This window comes from Alligator mississippiensis, chromosome 6 (genome assembly GCF_030867095.1).
Source record: "Alligator mississippiensis isolate rAllMis1 chromosome 6, rAllMis1, whole genome shotgun sequence".
NCBI lineage: Eukaryota > Metazoa > Chordata > Crocodylia > Alligatoridae > Alligator > Alligator mississippiensis.
Genome location: NC_081829.1, coordinates 99072933 through 99087997, shown reverse-complemented (window position 1 = coordinate 99087997; position 15065 = coordinate 99072933). Strand labels below are relative to the sequence as shown.

General features: G+C 52.3%; 1 protein-coding gene across 4 annotated transcripts in view; it reads left to right on the top strand.

Moving 5' to 3' along the window:
- The window catches only part of WBP1L (WW domain binding protein 1 like), a 71600-nt gene extending 59201 nt beyond the window's left edge, over positions 1–12399 (top strand). For all 4 annotated transcript variants that reach the window (XM_059730207.1, XM_006278709.4, XM_014595628.3 and 1 more), the window contains 2 exons: positions 8733–8894; positions 9998–12399. In XM_059730207.1, the coding sequence (XP_059586190.1) occupies positions 8733–8894; positions 9998–10740 (905 nt within the window). In that variant the 3' untranslated portion in view covers positions 10741–12399. The remainder of the gene's footprint in view (positions 1–8732; positions 8895–9997) is intronic.
- The last annotated feature ends 2666 nt before the right edge of the window (positions 12400–15065 follow it).

The following is a 15065-nucleotide window of genomic DNA, read 5'->3' as shown; positions in this document are numbered from 1 at the left end:
TGTGGCAGAGCTGTGGATGAAACAGGGGAGAGGGAAAGTCTTCATTCACAACTTGTGCGGCCAACAAAGATTCCTCAGGGTTTTTCTGTAGAAAGCTGGGCCATGTCCCCATGTCCTTCGTCCTGTATCTCCTCCGTGTGCTGCATGCCCTGCAGTTTCCATGCCTCTTTGCGAAGGAGTGGCTGCATTTGTGGGGGAAGGAGCGTAGGCGAGACGGACACGTACGCGGTCCCACGTACGTGGCCGAGCCCTCAACTACAGCTGCGCTCTGCGGGAAATCCGTGCAACCGCTCCATATGCCTTTTAAGAGATGCTTTTATTGTGTTAGAAATAAAACCATTGGCCCAGTCACTCCCATGTCATTGTAGAGAATTTGTTTGGTCTTTTTCTTTAACGCCGGTCCTGAATTTTCAGCGCATGAACAATGTCCTAGCACATCCTAAACGGTGCCAGGGGCTAGCTGGAGTTCTCCATAGCTGGAGATAAGATGTGGGGCTTTCTCGAAGTGAGATTGAGATCATGGAGCCAAACACGCTCTCTGGGCACATCTGCCGAACTGTTCATCAAGTGCTCTGTAGGGCTGGGGACGTGCTTTGAGATCCTTCAAGGTGAAGGGCACTCTGAGAAAAAATAGCTATTATTTCAGGCAGCAAAGTGACCCTTTGGAAAGCAGCAGCCCTCCACGTCATCGGTGGAGGGATTTGCTTAAATAGCTTCCAGTTCGTAGCTGCTCACTTTAAGCCCGTTACTGATTTTGGTAAAGCCTTCGACTTGAGCCAGGTGCGGAGGCTGCGTTAGAGAAGCTGCAACATGTGTCGGCCATTTCGAGCCCCTGGCACGGCTGTGCGTTGGAAAACGAGGCCCACGGCTTTTAGCTGGTCTTGCTGAGTCAGATCCTTGATTTATTTACCGCATTGGCTTGGAAGGAGGGATGGGCGAAGGGGGTCGGTTCCTTGTGCAGCATGCAGAAAACGAGTCTTTTGGCCAGACGTCCCTCCTGTAACACAATCCCGTGTTGTGGCTGATGGGAAGGAATCTCAGGAACAGGATCTCGTTGCCCTTTTGCGAGTTGAAGGGAGGTTTGGTCTCCAAGCGAGGTCGTCGGAAGAGTTCTGGAAAGAACCGGCACCGAGCAAGGTCTGCAGTAATCGCAAACTGATTTGGGAGCAGGGAGGGATAGGAAGCAAAATCAATGTATTTTTGTTAAGGGGTGGAGCGGAGAAATAAAGAACTTGATATGCCAAGCAGGTGGATGGGCTGTGTTTAAAATTAGATAACAGCGTCGCTCACATTTTCCACCCACCCCTTATTAAAACAAAAATCCAGCGCCTGGTTGCCAAATAACATAGCCCTAGAGTTTGAATGCACGAAGACTCAGTTTTAAGTTGCAATGTGGCTAGAAGAAAACGGGATGAAGAGTTCACTTTTGGAACAGACCCTTCCTTTTTCTTGAGATGAGGATCTGTGAAAGGAAAGTGGAGGGAGGGGGTATCCAACAGCAGTGGGCTTTGTCCATCGTTGAAAGAGAGAGCGAGTGCCTGCTCGGGTGTAAGCCGGCATTTTTTGTCTAAAATCCTCGAGGATCCCGGGCGGAAAGCATCGCCAAAGCAGCACCGCGACGGACGCGGCAGGGACCGCTAGAAGTAGGTTGCTGAAGGTGTTTGCATACTGCCCCGTTTTCCCTTGCTTCTGGTTAGGGGCCGACTTAATTCACGGTTTCACGGCGTTCGTGGAAACTGCGAAGTCCGGGATTGGCCACGAAGTCGTCATCAACAACAACAACAACAAACTGAACAAAACGAAAACTATTCCCAACAAATAATCTCATTAGTTATTAAAGTGGGGGCGGCTGCCCCCTCGTCCCCACTCCCCCTGCTGGGGCTTCTCCGCCAATCAGTGCCGAGGGGTAGGGCGGCGCAGCCAGCAGTCAAAATGGCGGCCTCCCTTCATCCCGCTTCTCCCTGCCGGGGCCTCTCTGCCAATCAGCACCAAGGGGCGGGGCCGCATGAAGAGTAGCCAGCAGTCAAGGTGGCAGCTTCCCCCTCCTCCCTCCCCGGTCTCTGCCAATCAGCGCCAAGGGGCGGGGCCACCATAAAACGTGGGTGACTGCACGCCAATGAGCAAGTTGTGAAAAACCCTTTGTGTCGCCACGACTTAGATAGGTCCCTAATTAGGCTAAGCGCCTCGTTTCTAAATGGGGGGAGCTTTCATATCCAGGCACCGGGAGCAGAAGGAAGAGAGGGGAAGTTCTCCATCTGCCCGCAGCAGGGTTTATACTTTGGCATCTGTTCCTACTGATCATCTGCACCTTCCCCCTGTACGAAGTGTGGGGGGTTTGGGGGTGTTGCCTCCCCCCAAAAGCAAACCCTCAGCCAGGGACTTTGGGCAGAGCTCGTACCTCGTTGGTGTCTAAGAGTCTAGCAGCTGCTGCACCACGCGCGTTCCCGGCGGCTTTCCGACCCAGATTCATTTCCAAGAGTTTGCAACAAACTCTGATTCCCTGACGGTGAAGTCATGCATCTGTCCTCTCCTGGCTTTTTCACCCCTGCTCTTCTGTGGCAGGTTTGTCCTGCTCCTTGCTTTGGGCTCAGCCCTCCAGCTGGTTGCCTTGACTTTTCTCTTCTTTGGCATCTCCCGTCATCTTTACCTTTGGCAGCCCAGTGCGGTAGGTTTCCGCGGCTGTGCAGTAGTCCAGTCTAAACGGGGGATAAGTTAAATGTGGCAATTTCTGCAACGCTATTTCCTCATCCTATCTATAGCCCGTTCCAGGAAGTCAGAGTCTGGCAAAATCATGTTAAACTCGTTTATGTGGTTTGGTGAGAGCAGCAAAGAAACGGGAGGAAGAGGAGATGATGGGCCCTTGTACTAAGAGCCTTCTTATATAGGCATCTGCATTTTGCCTGTTCTGGGCTGTTCTAATCTCTCGTCTTTCACCGCCAAGGAATAGCAGAATAACTCGCCGGCATCCCTTCTTCATAGTCGCATCCCACCCTCCATCTCTCTTGTTGGGCTTCGGACTTAGCACCCAGCCTTGCCTGTGTAAAACCTTCTGCAAACACCTTCCAGGGCAGCTCGGTCGCAATCTGAAGCTAGTCGTTCGCCTTGGATCCAACTGAAGCTGTTTAATTTATAGTCTGCTAACATCAGAGGTGGGTGATGACACATCTCGGTTTCGGCTTTGCATTGTTGCAACCAGTCTGGAATACCGAGGCGTTATTTATCTGTCGATCGTTTCTCTGGGAGGGAGGCGTGGGAGCTCGCGGGGGGCGGCTGCCCGCCTGCGTCGTGTTGGCTCTACTCGAAGGAGAGTAAAGCAGGGATTTTCGGAGCCGTGTAACGTGTCTTCATTTGGCGTGGTGGTTGCATCGGGTGTGTATTGACCACTGTGCTGAAGGTTAGAAACGAGCTGCCACTTGCGTCTCTCGCCCCATGCTTCGGTCAGCAGCTCTGTTCGAGGACAAGTAAACAGGACTTGGAGTTTCTAGAGCTGCTCGGCCTTCTCTGGCCAGTGCTGTCCGCAAACATTTACTGCATTTAGCAGCTTTTATGGCGTGCGGGAACATATGTAGTCCAAATTGAAGTTCCTCAAGGGACACTCCTGACTGAAGCCGCCTCCTCCTGAAACAGCGGCCCCGAGACCAAGAGTGCTTGTTGCAAGCCAGCCACAAAACGCCAGCGCACCGGGGGAGCCAGTGCCGACTCAAATAATCCCGTTCTCGGGTGCAGCGAACGTCGACTCTTGAATGAGCTTACGCTCCTTTTTTTTTTTTTCTTTTTTTGAGGAAGAGTGCCATTTGGAAGAGCATCTCTGAGTCGATGAAACCATCCCATTTCCCCTTCTGTTTGAACCCGATACTGTCAAGCCAGGGCTCTTACCCAGCAGGTTTGTCAAGCAGACAGAAAAGCACTCAACAGCGTATTTTGGCCTGGCCTTTGTGAGCTTCCTGCCAATAAAAGTGGCAGTAGCCCAAGTTAGCTGTGAACTCCAGGGCAGATTATTCTGTTCCTGCCCTTGGAACATTACAGAAAACATGTTTTCCATTTTGCACAGGACAAAGGGAGCTTCCCTTGTTGAGATTTGCTGCTGGGAACATCGGCATTGGCGGACGTGGTATTTATCCGGTCCCTCGTCAGACAAAACGTTTCTCCCTCCTTCATGGAGAACTGTTTCTATAGGGAATGCCTTGGGGGGAAAAAAGAGAGATCGGGCAAATTTGTGGCCAGTGGCCCAGGTGGCTCTGTGTCTTTAATCCTTGATTTCTGTCATGGGAAGAATAGTGAACCGACCCATCTCTCATTGCATACTCTCCACGTGCGTGCAGATGTCTGCAGAAGCAAAAAAAGATTGGGAGCGGAGTTACAGCTTGTGCAAATCCTTAGCTGAGCTCCCGTGCTGGCAGCGCCTGGCCCAGTATTGCTCCTCCAGCTTTCCAGCAGTGCTTGATGGCATCCAGGAAGCCCATGTCATGCTCTTGGCATAGGGCTCCTTTTATTAAAAGCTTCTGACACTACCTGGCACAGAGGTTTCGGGCCAAGCTCAACTCCTTGGCTGTGTGTCTGACACAATAAATGCTCTTGGATGGCCTCGCCGTCAGCCTGCTGGCATGTTTCACCAAGAGCATGCTGTGGATGCCAGCGCTTCTCAGGGCTAAGCCGTTTGTGGAACAGGGAGGGCTTCAACTTTTGACTCTTTCCTAAACTGACAACTGGAAATGTCCTTGAGTTCGACAGTCCCTTCCATACAACGCCGCGTTTCAACGTAGAACTTGACCAGCCAATTTCTTCCCTGCTTAATTAAGAGAACTCGATGCCACGAGTCCCTAGGTCAAGAAAAGGCTGGCCGGTCTTCCAAGGAAAGCATGTTTCCATCCCAACCTGTCGTACTTTATTAAAACCACTAGCGGTTTACCCCGGGGTGTCATCAGGTTGGCAGTGAGATGCATCCCCACATTCCTCTTCCTTGGAGTTTTCCTCTGTGATTGTCAATGCAAAATGTATTAAAAAAGAAAGTGGTTCTTTAAGCTCGGTGCTTTGGCCGAGGGGGGGGTGATTGGGGGGGCCATCGCTCAACTTCTGCTGACGCTAGTTATGCTCTGGGGTTGGGGCACTTGAAGCCGCAGCTCCTCCTCTGCCGTGAATCCAGTTGCCCTGGTCCTTAGCCGTGTGGTTGCTTTCACGGCATGCTGCCTCAACCGCAGCGCACGGACCAGAGCTAACAGCTGCCGTGAAGGCAAGCCTGGCCCTTCGCATGGTCTTTATTTGTTCCCGCCCCGAGCGTGCTTCCCTAAATTAAGAGTGCAGCTGTTTCCCCGGCTCAGTTCGCAGTACACCCTGCGTGGCAGCCAGGACCGCCAGCAGCCATCGGATCATCCCCTTGCTGTTTCTGATCCCCGTGGGTGTCCTACCAGTGGACCGGTCATGAGTTGAGCGAATATCCTTCCTTCCCCAGAAAGAATGACCTCCTGTGCACGATCCGGCACCTCTTTCTGTTCATGCTTTCGCCATTGCTGGCTCCAGACCAGTCGACAGGAGGTGCGTTCATGGACACTCATGCCCTAATGCACTTTCTTTCCCAGTTGTGGGCATCCTCTTGACCATGTATCTTAGTGGGCTTCTTAGCTCGTAGCCTTCGACCCCGCCAAGGATTCAGCCGGACCAGCCGATTGAGACTCTGACAGGCCGCGGGGTGAACACTTCTGCTGCAACACCCCACCATGGGAATAAACCCGCACAATAGCACTGCCCAGGAGTTGCTCCACCGACCAAGACACGTGTGGCTGCGGTGAAACACAAACCACAGAACGTCTCTTGGTCTCCCAGCTCCTGAAGGGATTTCACACTAGAAAACCTTGGCAGGGCCATAGATTAGGCCACATAATGTGCCCAGTAGTGGAACAATCCCTAACTGCGGTGGCAGGACACGCGAAATGGCACCACATAACCTTATCCACATTGCTTTTTGCTTTGTACGGTCAGCACGCTAAGAATCTGCTAGGACTTAAAGATCTTATGATCTGCAGCCATATCATCTTTTTTACTAAGATTAGTACCAGATCTGTTAGGAACCGACACGGAAAGGGTCAATGAACCCTTGCCGTCATATCTTAGCCGGTGGATACCCTTTCGGTAGATTCCCCGTGAGAAACGGCCGAGAGGTGTCGACTGCTTGGAGTCATGGACACGCTCGCGACCCTCTTTGTAGGAACCTGGGTGTTAATTATCTGCACAGCAAACCAGGAGTAAACGGGGCGATTGTTTTTTGCTGCCCTAGACTGCTGGAGGTGTTTTGCTGCCTGTTGTTACACAGAAGCCGTGCATCACCCCAGGAGCATCTATGGGTCTGTATTGGCATGTCCACAAAGCTCAGCAGATTCCTTGGGAATAGAGGATTGATAGAGAAACTTTTTCTTCTTTTAATTTGCTGCATGTAGGCCTTGATGAGGCAAGTTCTCCTCTATAGGCCAAACTCTTCTGTTACCGCTGAGATTGCCTAACCGTGACAGCTCTCCAGCACGTCTCGACTGAGTACGTGCCACTTATCAGCGATGACGTCGGTCGTTCTTGGGGAAAACAGCTGATAAAATGCATGACAGTGAATCTGTTTTCACGCTGCTTGATTAAGAAGCTGTAGTAGTTGGGAAAGGATAAGCGCACGGGAAAGCTGTTTTGTCAGCGTGGTCCAGGGACGACGCTTTTTAGACCGTGTACAACATAATAAGGGCCGTACTGGGTCGGACCGCGCGTCCATCCATCCCGGCAGCACTGTTTTCCTGTCACTCCTCCGCTCACATCTCTGGGCAGAGTTTCACTGCTCGATGGTCACAGGCTCCTTGGACTCGTCCAGGGGGCAGTGGGCACTGTCGATGCCCCCCGTGATTAATCTGTGACCCTCACTCCCATCCCTGATTTTTCTTTTCTTTTTTGTCACCTGCAATCAGTTGTGCAGTTGTTAAATTCAAACCTGTCGCCTACTGATGCCCCCGGGTGTCTCCTTCCTCGCCCAGAGTATTGCGTGCAGCTCTGGGCTCCACGTTTTACAAAGGACGCGGAGAAAGAGAGGGTCTGAAGGCAGGCGGCAGAGATGATCAAGGTTGGACTAGAGGTGACCTCTGGAGGTCCCTTCCAGCCCTACTTCTCTGCGAGTCTCGTACAGTCTCAGAAACGAGCTTTTTACCATCAGGATATGTCATTTTGGATTGGTGTGAGTACAATCAGTTGCAAAGTTCCCATTCGAATAAAAACCCGGTTGTGTGACGTGCTGTCAGCATTTATCGAAGGCAGCGATTCTCAACCAGGGTGCCGTGAGATCCTTTCCAGGGCGGTATGCCACGTTAACACTGTTCAGTGTGCAAACACCTCCCCGTAGTTCGCAAGATAAATCCTGGGATTTCAAATAGGAATCAAGAGTGCCAAAAACATGCTGACCCGTTGTGGTCGTTCGGAGGTCTTTGCAACAGAAGACCTGCCCTGTTGTGTTTTCCATCCTCAAGGAACCAGTGAAAGCTAAGAGTGGCATTTTCCAAGGGATGCCTTGAGTCTGGCAAGGGGTGTCTTGCATCTAAAAAGACAGAGCTGCTGATCTACCAATATCTTTAAAAAGTATATGATGCAGGCCAAAAATTAGACTAAAAAATAACAGGAGTCTAAAGCAGTTACTTCATAGGCGCTGTGGTCTAAGGGATGAAGTCCCCTAAGCTGGGTGTGAATATGATGTTGCATACAACTCATTTCTAGAAATGCTTTTGTGATGTTGATCTTCCAGCAGATCACGTACAATTCAAGCAGCGTCCGGGCATTTGAATTTCACTTCTGGAAAGACACCTCATACGATTTGTGCTAAAGCACAAAACCCACAAGCAGTGGAAAAATAGATATTCTGCACCTGTGGTTTTGTTTTCACTTCAGAGTCTGTAAGACAGAGATGCAAAAATAAACTTGTTTTAATATTTAGGGGTTTTCGTGTTTTTGTCGGTCGTGTCTTCAAGCTTAGAAAATGTAGCTTGTGCGAGAAACAAGCTCTGCTTTTCCCTGTGTTTGGAGTCTCCGCTCTCCTACGTTATCACAGGGGGATTTTTTTTTTCTTTGTGATTTGGATAGAAGTATTTATCACAGAAGATAATTATTGTCCCCCTGTTCCACAAGCCAAATTTCAATGGGAATTAGATGTCTAAATACCTTGAACAGTCTCTCTCTCTCTAGCCTCAAGTGTTTGACTAGCTTTGTAATGTGTCCGAGTCCTGTCGGTCTTGCTGCACGGATAAAATCCGGTGTCCTTTTTGAAGGCGAAGGGTCTGTCCGGTGGTTTGGGGCTGACATGTTCTGCTATTCACAGCTCTAGCCTTATTTTTGGCTTGAAGACCTGTTTCAGCAGGGGGGATCTGTGGGGTGACGGTGCCTGGCCAGCGCGGCCTCGTGCCCCCAGCCAGCATCTCCCAGCATCACCATTCAGCATCCTCCTCTCCATAGCACCAGTGCATGCTCAGCGCTTCCCAGTTCACTCCAGGGTCCCAGTACATTGCTGCCAAACTTAACTGGAACCTGCGTGGTTTGCAGCCTCGAGCAGTACATGCAGCGTCCTCAGGACTCGTGGCTTTAACTCTGAAACTTTTGCTGCTTCGTGCCTTGTCCCATCATCCCTTTATATCGGCTTGTCCGTGTGCATGTTATGTGGCTCGCATTCCCCATTTGTCCTCTGAAATAACTGGCTTTTGTTCCTCCCTGTTTGCCTGCAGGGTTCTGGCTGGTATGGACCATCATCATCATCCTAAGCTGCTGTTGCGTCTGCCATCACCGTCGTGCCAAACACCGGCTCCAAGCCCAACAGCGGCAGCATGAAATCAACCTGATCGCTTACCGGGAAGCCCACAACTACTCGGCCCTCCCCTTTTATTTCCGTACGTACTTCATGTCGACCTTCCTAGGTGCAGAGTGGACCGCCTCCTGCACAGTGGTTTCTAGCCAGAGGGAGGAAAGCGATTGCTGCCCGGAGGGCGTAGCACGGTCCAGTCTGGGAGCAGAGCTGTGCCAAGTGCAGCACTGTTATTATGCAGCTCCTTGCAGGGCCAGGCCTTAGAGCCTTTGGGCTATCCAGAGCTGCGGGGAGGTGTTAAAAGCACCGCAGTTAGCACCGTTTGGGGCCCGGCTGCATCGGCGCTCCTGCTTTTATATCTGCTTGTGCAGCTTGCACGGCTGAGGCTTGGAAGGAAGTGGCTTGACAGAAGCTGGTCTCCCGAGGTCGGGGGAAGGCGATGACTCAGCTGGGATCTTCCTGCTTCCCAGCCCTGCGCTCTGATTACTCGACCGCACTGGGTTTCCAGCGCCCTCCTGGGAGCTGCCGTGAGTGCAGTGACTGGCGTCACTTTAATTGCCCTGATGCCTTAAAACAACACTACACTGGAAACAGTGCTTCTTTTCCCCCCCTTGATTCAGCCCGTTATGCTGACACGGGATGTTTTGCTGCCCGTAGAAAAGCTTTTGTAGGTTTTGGAGACGTTTTAAATACGTTGGTCACGGCCGCCCTCGGCTGCCACGACGAGAGCGTTTGACTCGGGTCCTGCCCAGCAACGCTGAGTCCAACCTTAACGCACAAAAAGGGGGTGAGGCCTTTATTGCAATGGCGATTGCTGCCTCTTGCATGCGTGAGATGGCACCGCCGTCCAAGCTGAAAATGCAGATCTATTAAGTCATGTAATCTGTTTCCTGTGCCCGGTACGGGATCCTTGTCGGGTATGGCGTGGTGCTATGTCCAGGGTGGTTATATAGCCAACACCTAGACCTGGGAGTTGAGGGACCTGGCTTTTGTTCCCTGCTCAGCCCTCGTGCGACCTTCAGCAAGCCACTTCTGCTCCGTGCCTCAGTTTCCCCTTCTCCACCATGGGGGGACTTCCCTGCCTCTCTGTCAGGGCGGATTTTGGAGAGCTGCGGTGACCTATCTTGTCATTTGCAACGGGCAACTCCATGCCCAGACTAATGACTTCTCTCTGCCTCCCCGTTTCAGGATTTTTGCCAAACTATTTGCTGCCCCCCTACGAGGAAGTGGTGAACCGACCGCCGACCCCGCCCCCACCGTACAGTGCCTTACATCAGCAGTGTGGCCCAGCAGGCAGCAGTAGCACAATCCCCGACGCCCCACGGACCCTGCAGCCAGCCCAGAGCTCTCCCGCCGCACCCGGCAGCAATAACGGTGGCGTCGACGGCACCGGGCCTCCCAGCCTCGGAGATGCCGAGCCCGCCGTGCCGCAGACGCAGCAAGCGGTCACCAAAAGTCAGGGTTTTGAGCCAGGCAACTCCAGCGGCGGCGCCGAGCTGGAGGAGACGGCCGAGCCCACGTCCTACCCGGAGAAAGATTCGGAGTGCAAAGAGGAACTGCTTAAGGATTACGGCTCGGAGAGCTTAGACCAGAACGGCGCCATCCCCGAGGCCAAAGACAAGACCCCGGGGAGGCAGCGCCGCTTCACCGGCGACTCGGGCATCGAGGTGTGCGTCTGCAACCGCGGCCACCACGGTGACGACCTCAAGGAGTACGACGGGCTCATCGACGACGCGCTGGACGGGCCCCTGGACTTCTGCGACAGCTGCAGCGGCCGCTCCCACGGGGACGAGGAGGAGGGGGGCCTCTTCGGCGCCGCCGAGGAGCAGCCCCGTGAACACGGCCACCACCACCTGCCCCGGCAGCCGGTGTGCGTGCTCTTGAACACAATAAACGAGCAGGACTCTCAGGCCAACAGCTCTCCCAGCTAAGCGGAGGAGCCGGAAGGGAGAATCTGATCGAGGTTGAACCCGTCGGGAAGGGAAAGGTGGCGCAACCTTGTTTCCTTGTTTCTTTCTTTCTTCTCCTTGGTTTATATTTTTCCAGCTGTCGTTTGGGGAAAACTCTCCCAAAAAGCACTGCTCAGCGGAGAGGCACCCGCGCCTGGATTGCATCTCGATCACGCCCGCGCGGGGGGAGGTGGGGGGAGGCTCTCGCATGTCCGAGCAAAGCCATGGCAGACTGGGTCGTTCCTCGGGATGATTTTGGTGACGGGTTCTTAGCGTTTTTGGTTGTTTTTTTGTTTGGTTTTTTTTTTTGACCCAAAAAAACCTGCTTTCTCTTGCAATCAGCCAAGCTCAGCAAGTCGAAGCCTGGGAGGATCAGGAACATACGCTGTGGCTCCCCGCCTCCAGGTGTCTTCCCAGAAGCAAAGCAGCTTCTGATCGTCCTGGCAGCCAGCAGCCCAAGAGTTCTGGTTTGGATTCAGACCCGTAAGGGAGGATTTCTTTTCTTTTTTTTTTTTGTCTTCGAATTTTCTCCTGCCCCGACGATACGTGTTTTAAGTCGGTCCCAGCGCTGTAATTCCTGGTGCTTCAGCGATTAGGACGGCAGGTAGGAAGGAGACGGCCCGCTTGAAGCTGGTAACCAAAGGACCAGTTTCTTCCAGAGGGAATGTTAGTCTAAGACGTGCAATTTGGAAACGAGGGTATTGCAGATTTTGATTTTTACTTTTTTGGCTTTTTTTTTTTTCCTTAAACGTATTCCTTCAGGCAATGCCTCTAAGAGCACAGCTAGGAGGTAAGACTCCAGGCAGCTGGGCTGCCTTTCCACATACTGTGGTCTCTCTAAAGGACGTTCAACTCGCGTGCTGCCAAAGGGACGGCTTGCTTTATTTGGCCCCCTTTTGGGCAACGCTCTCATTCAGACGACAAAATCAAGAACAGGGCTCTGGCCAGCGTGCCTTCAAGTGTCAGTGACGCATGGTGAACAAATGGAGACGTGCGCTCCGTCCGTGGTGAAAGGATGACGTGCCGCACGGACGTGGAAGACCTGTGCAGTATTCTTTCATTCGTTCTGGGTTGGTTTGTTTTTTTTCTTCTTCTCAATCCAAAGTTTTGGTGCGATTTTTACCGTTGACCACTTAAAAAACAAAGAAACGAATGTCTGTTTTCTTCCTTTATTATTATTTTTTTTTTTTCTGGTGGCAACTGGCTACTGTATAACGTCTGTGAGCGTATGTGTGTGTGACTGCAGTGCATGCATGCGTGATCTACTGGTAATACAAAACCTGCTGTAAGACTGCAAGAAAATTTACTGTAGCTGTGCTTTACTAAACAGTAGCGATTTCGTTAGTAATAACCCGAAGGAAAACACAAATACTAAAACTAACATTCCCTGGAGTGCCCCTGTGGAAAAAGGGCAGGACTCGGACTGTATATCGTGCTTGAGGTTTGTTTGGGTTTTTTTGTTGCTGTTGTTGGGGTTTTTTTTCCCCCCTTCTCCCCTTTCTTAATTATGATCGTCCAGATCATTACTGTTACGGGAAAAAAAATACCGAAACCTGAACTCAGACATTCAGATGTGATTGATTGAAACCAAAATCAGTTTTCAATAAGGTGGAAACCAAAATATAAAGTCTTTTCTCATAACTCGACTGCGTGCGCATCATTTCCCGAGCTGAGAACAGAAAAAAAAATATCTGCCCTTAAACGCTGCTTTGATGGGCAGATGCAAGGGGGCGTGGGGAGCAGGGATGTGGGGAGCCAAAGGTGGGTTATTTGGGGCACCTCTCATCTTTCCCTGCGTGCGGCAGATGTGATCCGTGCTCGTACGTCTGTTCAGAGCAACTCTGTCACGGGGACCGTTCTTGTGTTTGGTAGGATCAGACCTGCGTTTGGTACGCGAGGCCGCCCGGGGACGACCTGCCACCTGCTTTTAGGTTTGTGAAAGCCTGTCCCAGGGCGCAGCGTGCCGGCGTGGGTAAAGAATAGTCTACGGCACCTTTAACTGAAGGGCCAGCTGGTCGGGACAATTAGAAGCAGTGGGGCTCCTGTTCTGGACACGCCAGATTTCCCTCCAAGCAAAAGGAAGAGGAGATGCTATTCCTGACATTTCTAAGGTAAGACGGAGCAGTGAGAGGACCCGTATCTCTTTGCTCAACAATACCTCTCGGGCCGCTTTGAAAGATCAGACGGCAAAAAGGCTACAAAGGACTCTCACTCGCTTTCATTTTTTTTCTGAGCCACCTTTCTCTTGCGGTAGAAAGTCCCTTTGTTCCCGAGTTGCAGTCGTCATCCCAGACTATCTTTTAAGATGCCCCAGGAAAGGTCACTTTGCACAGATGCCCGGGCAGGGAGCGTGGCACAAGCGCTCTGTAGATCTGAAGGTGACATCCAGCCCCGCTGTCACACTTCTCCTTGTTTTCAACCTTTCTCCGTTTTTTGGTAAGAGCTCAGACAATGGCAATGGGCTTTGACTGGATATCACTTGGCCAAAGGCAGCTGTCGGGTTCAAGGAAGTGACCTTTGGGATTGTCTGCAAGTTGGAAGCAAACACAACCCAAACCTACAAAACCAGGGCTTTTTCTGAGTCCAAGCAAATGGTGGTAAATGGTGGCTCGTGGGAGGAAAATCTGGGGACAGATTATGTTTCAATGCTTTTCCTGCACATTTAACAATCACATTTACATTCACCAAAGCCTATTCCGTAGCACCGCAGGCTTAGTGCTGGTCCATGTGTGAACAGTGCTTCAAACAAGGAGAGGCAGAAAAGACGGCAGCGTTCGTAATAGGTGATGACGAGAGTCACTTTAAAAATGCACCTTTTCGGAAAGATTGTGTTGGTAGTGAAACATGACGTGTAGGGATTGTTCGCTCCCATCAAAGTTGGATCATTTCTGGGGTGTTTCAGGGATATCAGTGCATCGCATAAGGACGAGCGAAGAATACCTCATCTGGAGGAAGCAGCAGTGGAAACGAGCAAGAAGGGTTGCGAGTAACGTGGCCCCGCAGCAGTGCCCTGCCGGAGAAGCACAGGTGCCGTACAAAGAAGTGTCAGCCCCGGCGTAGGACGCCCGTGAGCAGGCAACGCTGCTATCCTCCAGCTCTGGGAGCTTTCTGCGCTGCGTGTCTTTGTCCACATCACACGCATCCCAGCGTGTGAGCGGAAGTCAGTGGGTGAAAACCTCCTTCAACCAAACCCTAAGGGGCAGTTTTGGGGCCAAATCTGAATCTAAATCAGCCTCTGGCTGTACTTTGGGCTTCTGCTCCTCAGTTAATCATCCCTTCTGCCCTGCGGTCGATTCCTTGGTCTCCATTGAACTGGGGACCGTGCTTGTAATATCTCGCATTCGGTAGACCCTGGCTAGGGAAGGAGTCCTAGGCACAATAGCATTTGCAGTGTTTGGTGTATTAAGCAAATGGCTTCAAGACCTGTTTGCAGAACCCAAGGAGCTCGAGTCGTGCAAAGGCAAAGGGCACTTCGCCCATTCCCACCCGCGTGAACCGTCATCCACGACTTGCTCCCAGGCCAGGTGGGGAGAAACCAGATCCTGGTTGTGACAGAGGCAAAATCAGACCGCGGTGATAGGCGGTGTCTCCGACCTCCGGCCGTCACCTGCCTTGAACCTGCATTCCCGACCGGCCCCTGTGTGTCCAAGCGACATCCAGGGCTTCTCTCTTACACCCTGGGTGGATGGATGCATGCACGCGGTTGAGGGGTTCACACACTTGCAGGGCAGGGTCGAAGATTTTATTTCTACGCTGAAGCCAGCAAAATGGGGACGCTCCTCCAGAAACTAACCCTTTTCCCTTCAGCGTTGCATCCCTGCTTCAGTCCCTCCCAGACTCCATCCTGCTCCTGCCGCCCCGCCGAAAGGCTCTTCCTTCCTGCTCCAAAGCACGAGCTTCGATCTGTCGGAGCTGAAACGAGTGTCTAGAGAGGGTGCAGGACTCCCCCCCCGTCCCTCCCAACCCTCTGGACCCAGAGCCCCGGGACTACCTCATCTCCCCCCTGCTTGGGGAGGGGGCGTAGCGCAGCCCAGAGATGGGTGGTGTCATGGGGGAAAGAGGCTGTGGCTTGCTCTCATGCGTCGTGCCTGCTCCTCTTGCCAGGGCTGGGGCTGTGCCCCCACATGCAATGCGGGAGGGCACTTTGAGCCCCATTTGCCCCCCCCCCAAGCCAATCTCCCCCCTGTCCCCCACACCGATTCAGGCACGCGAGACGCCAGCCCAGCCCGGGAATGAAAGACGCAGCATTTCTGTTTTCCATCTGACGACAGCTGTGTCCGCGGGTTCGTGCTTACTCAGTTCCTCTG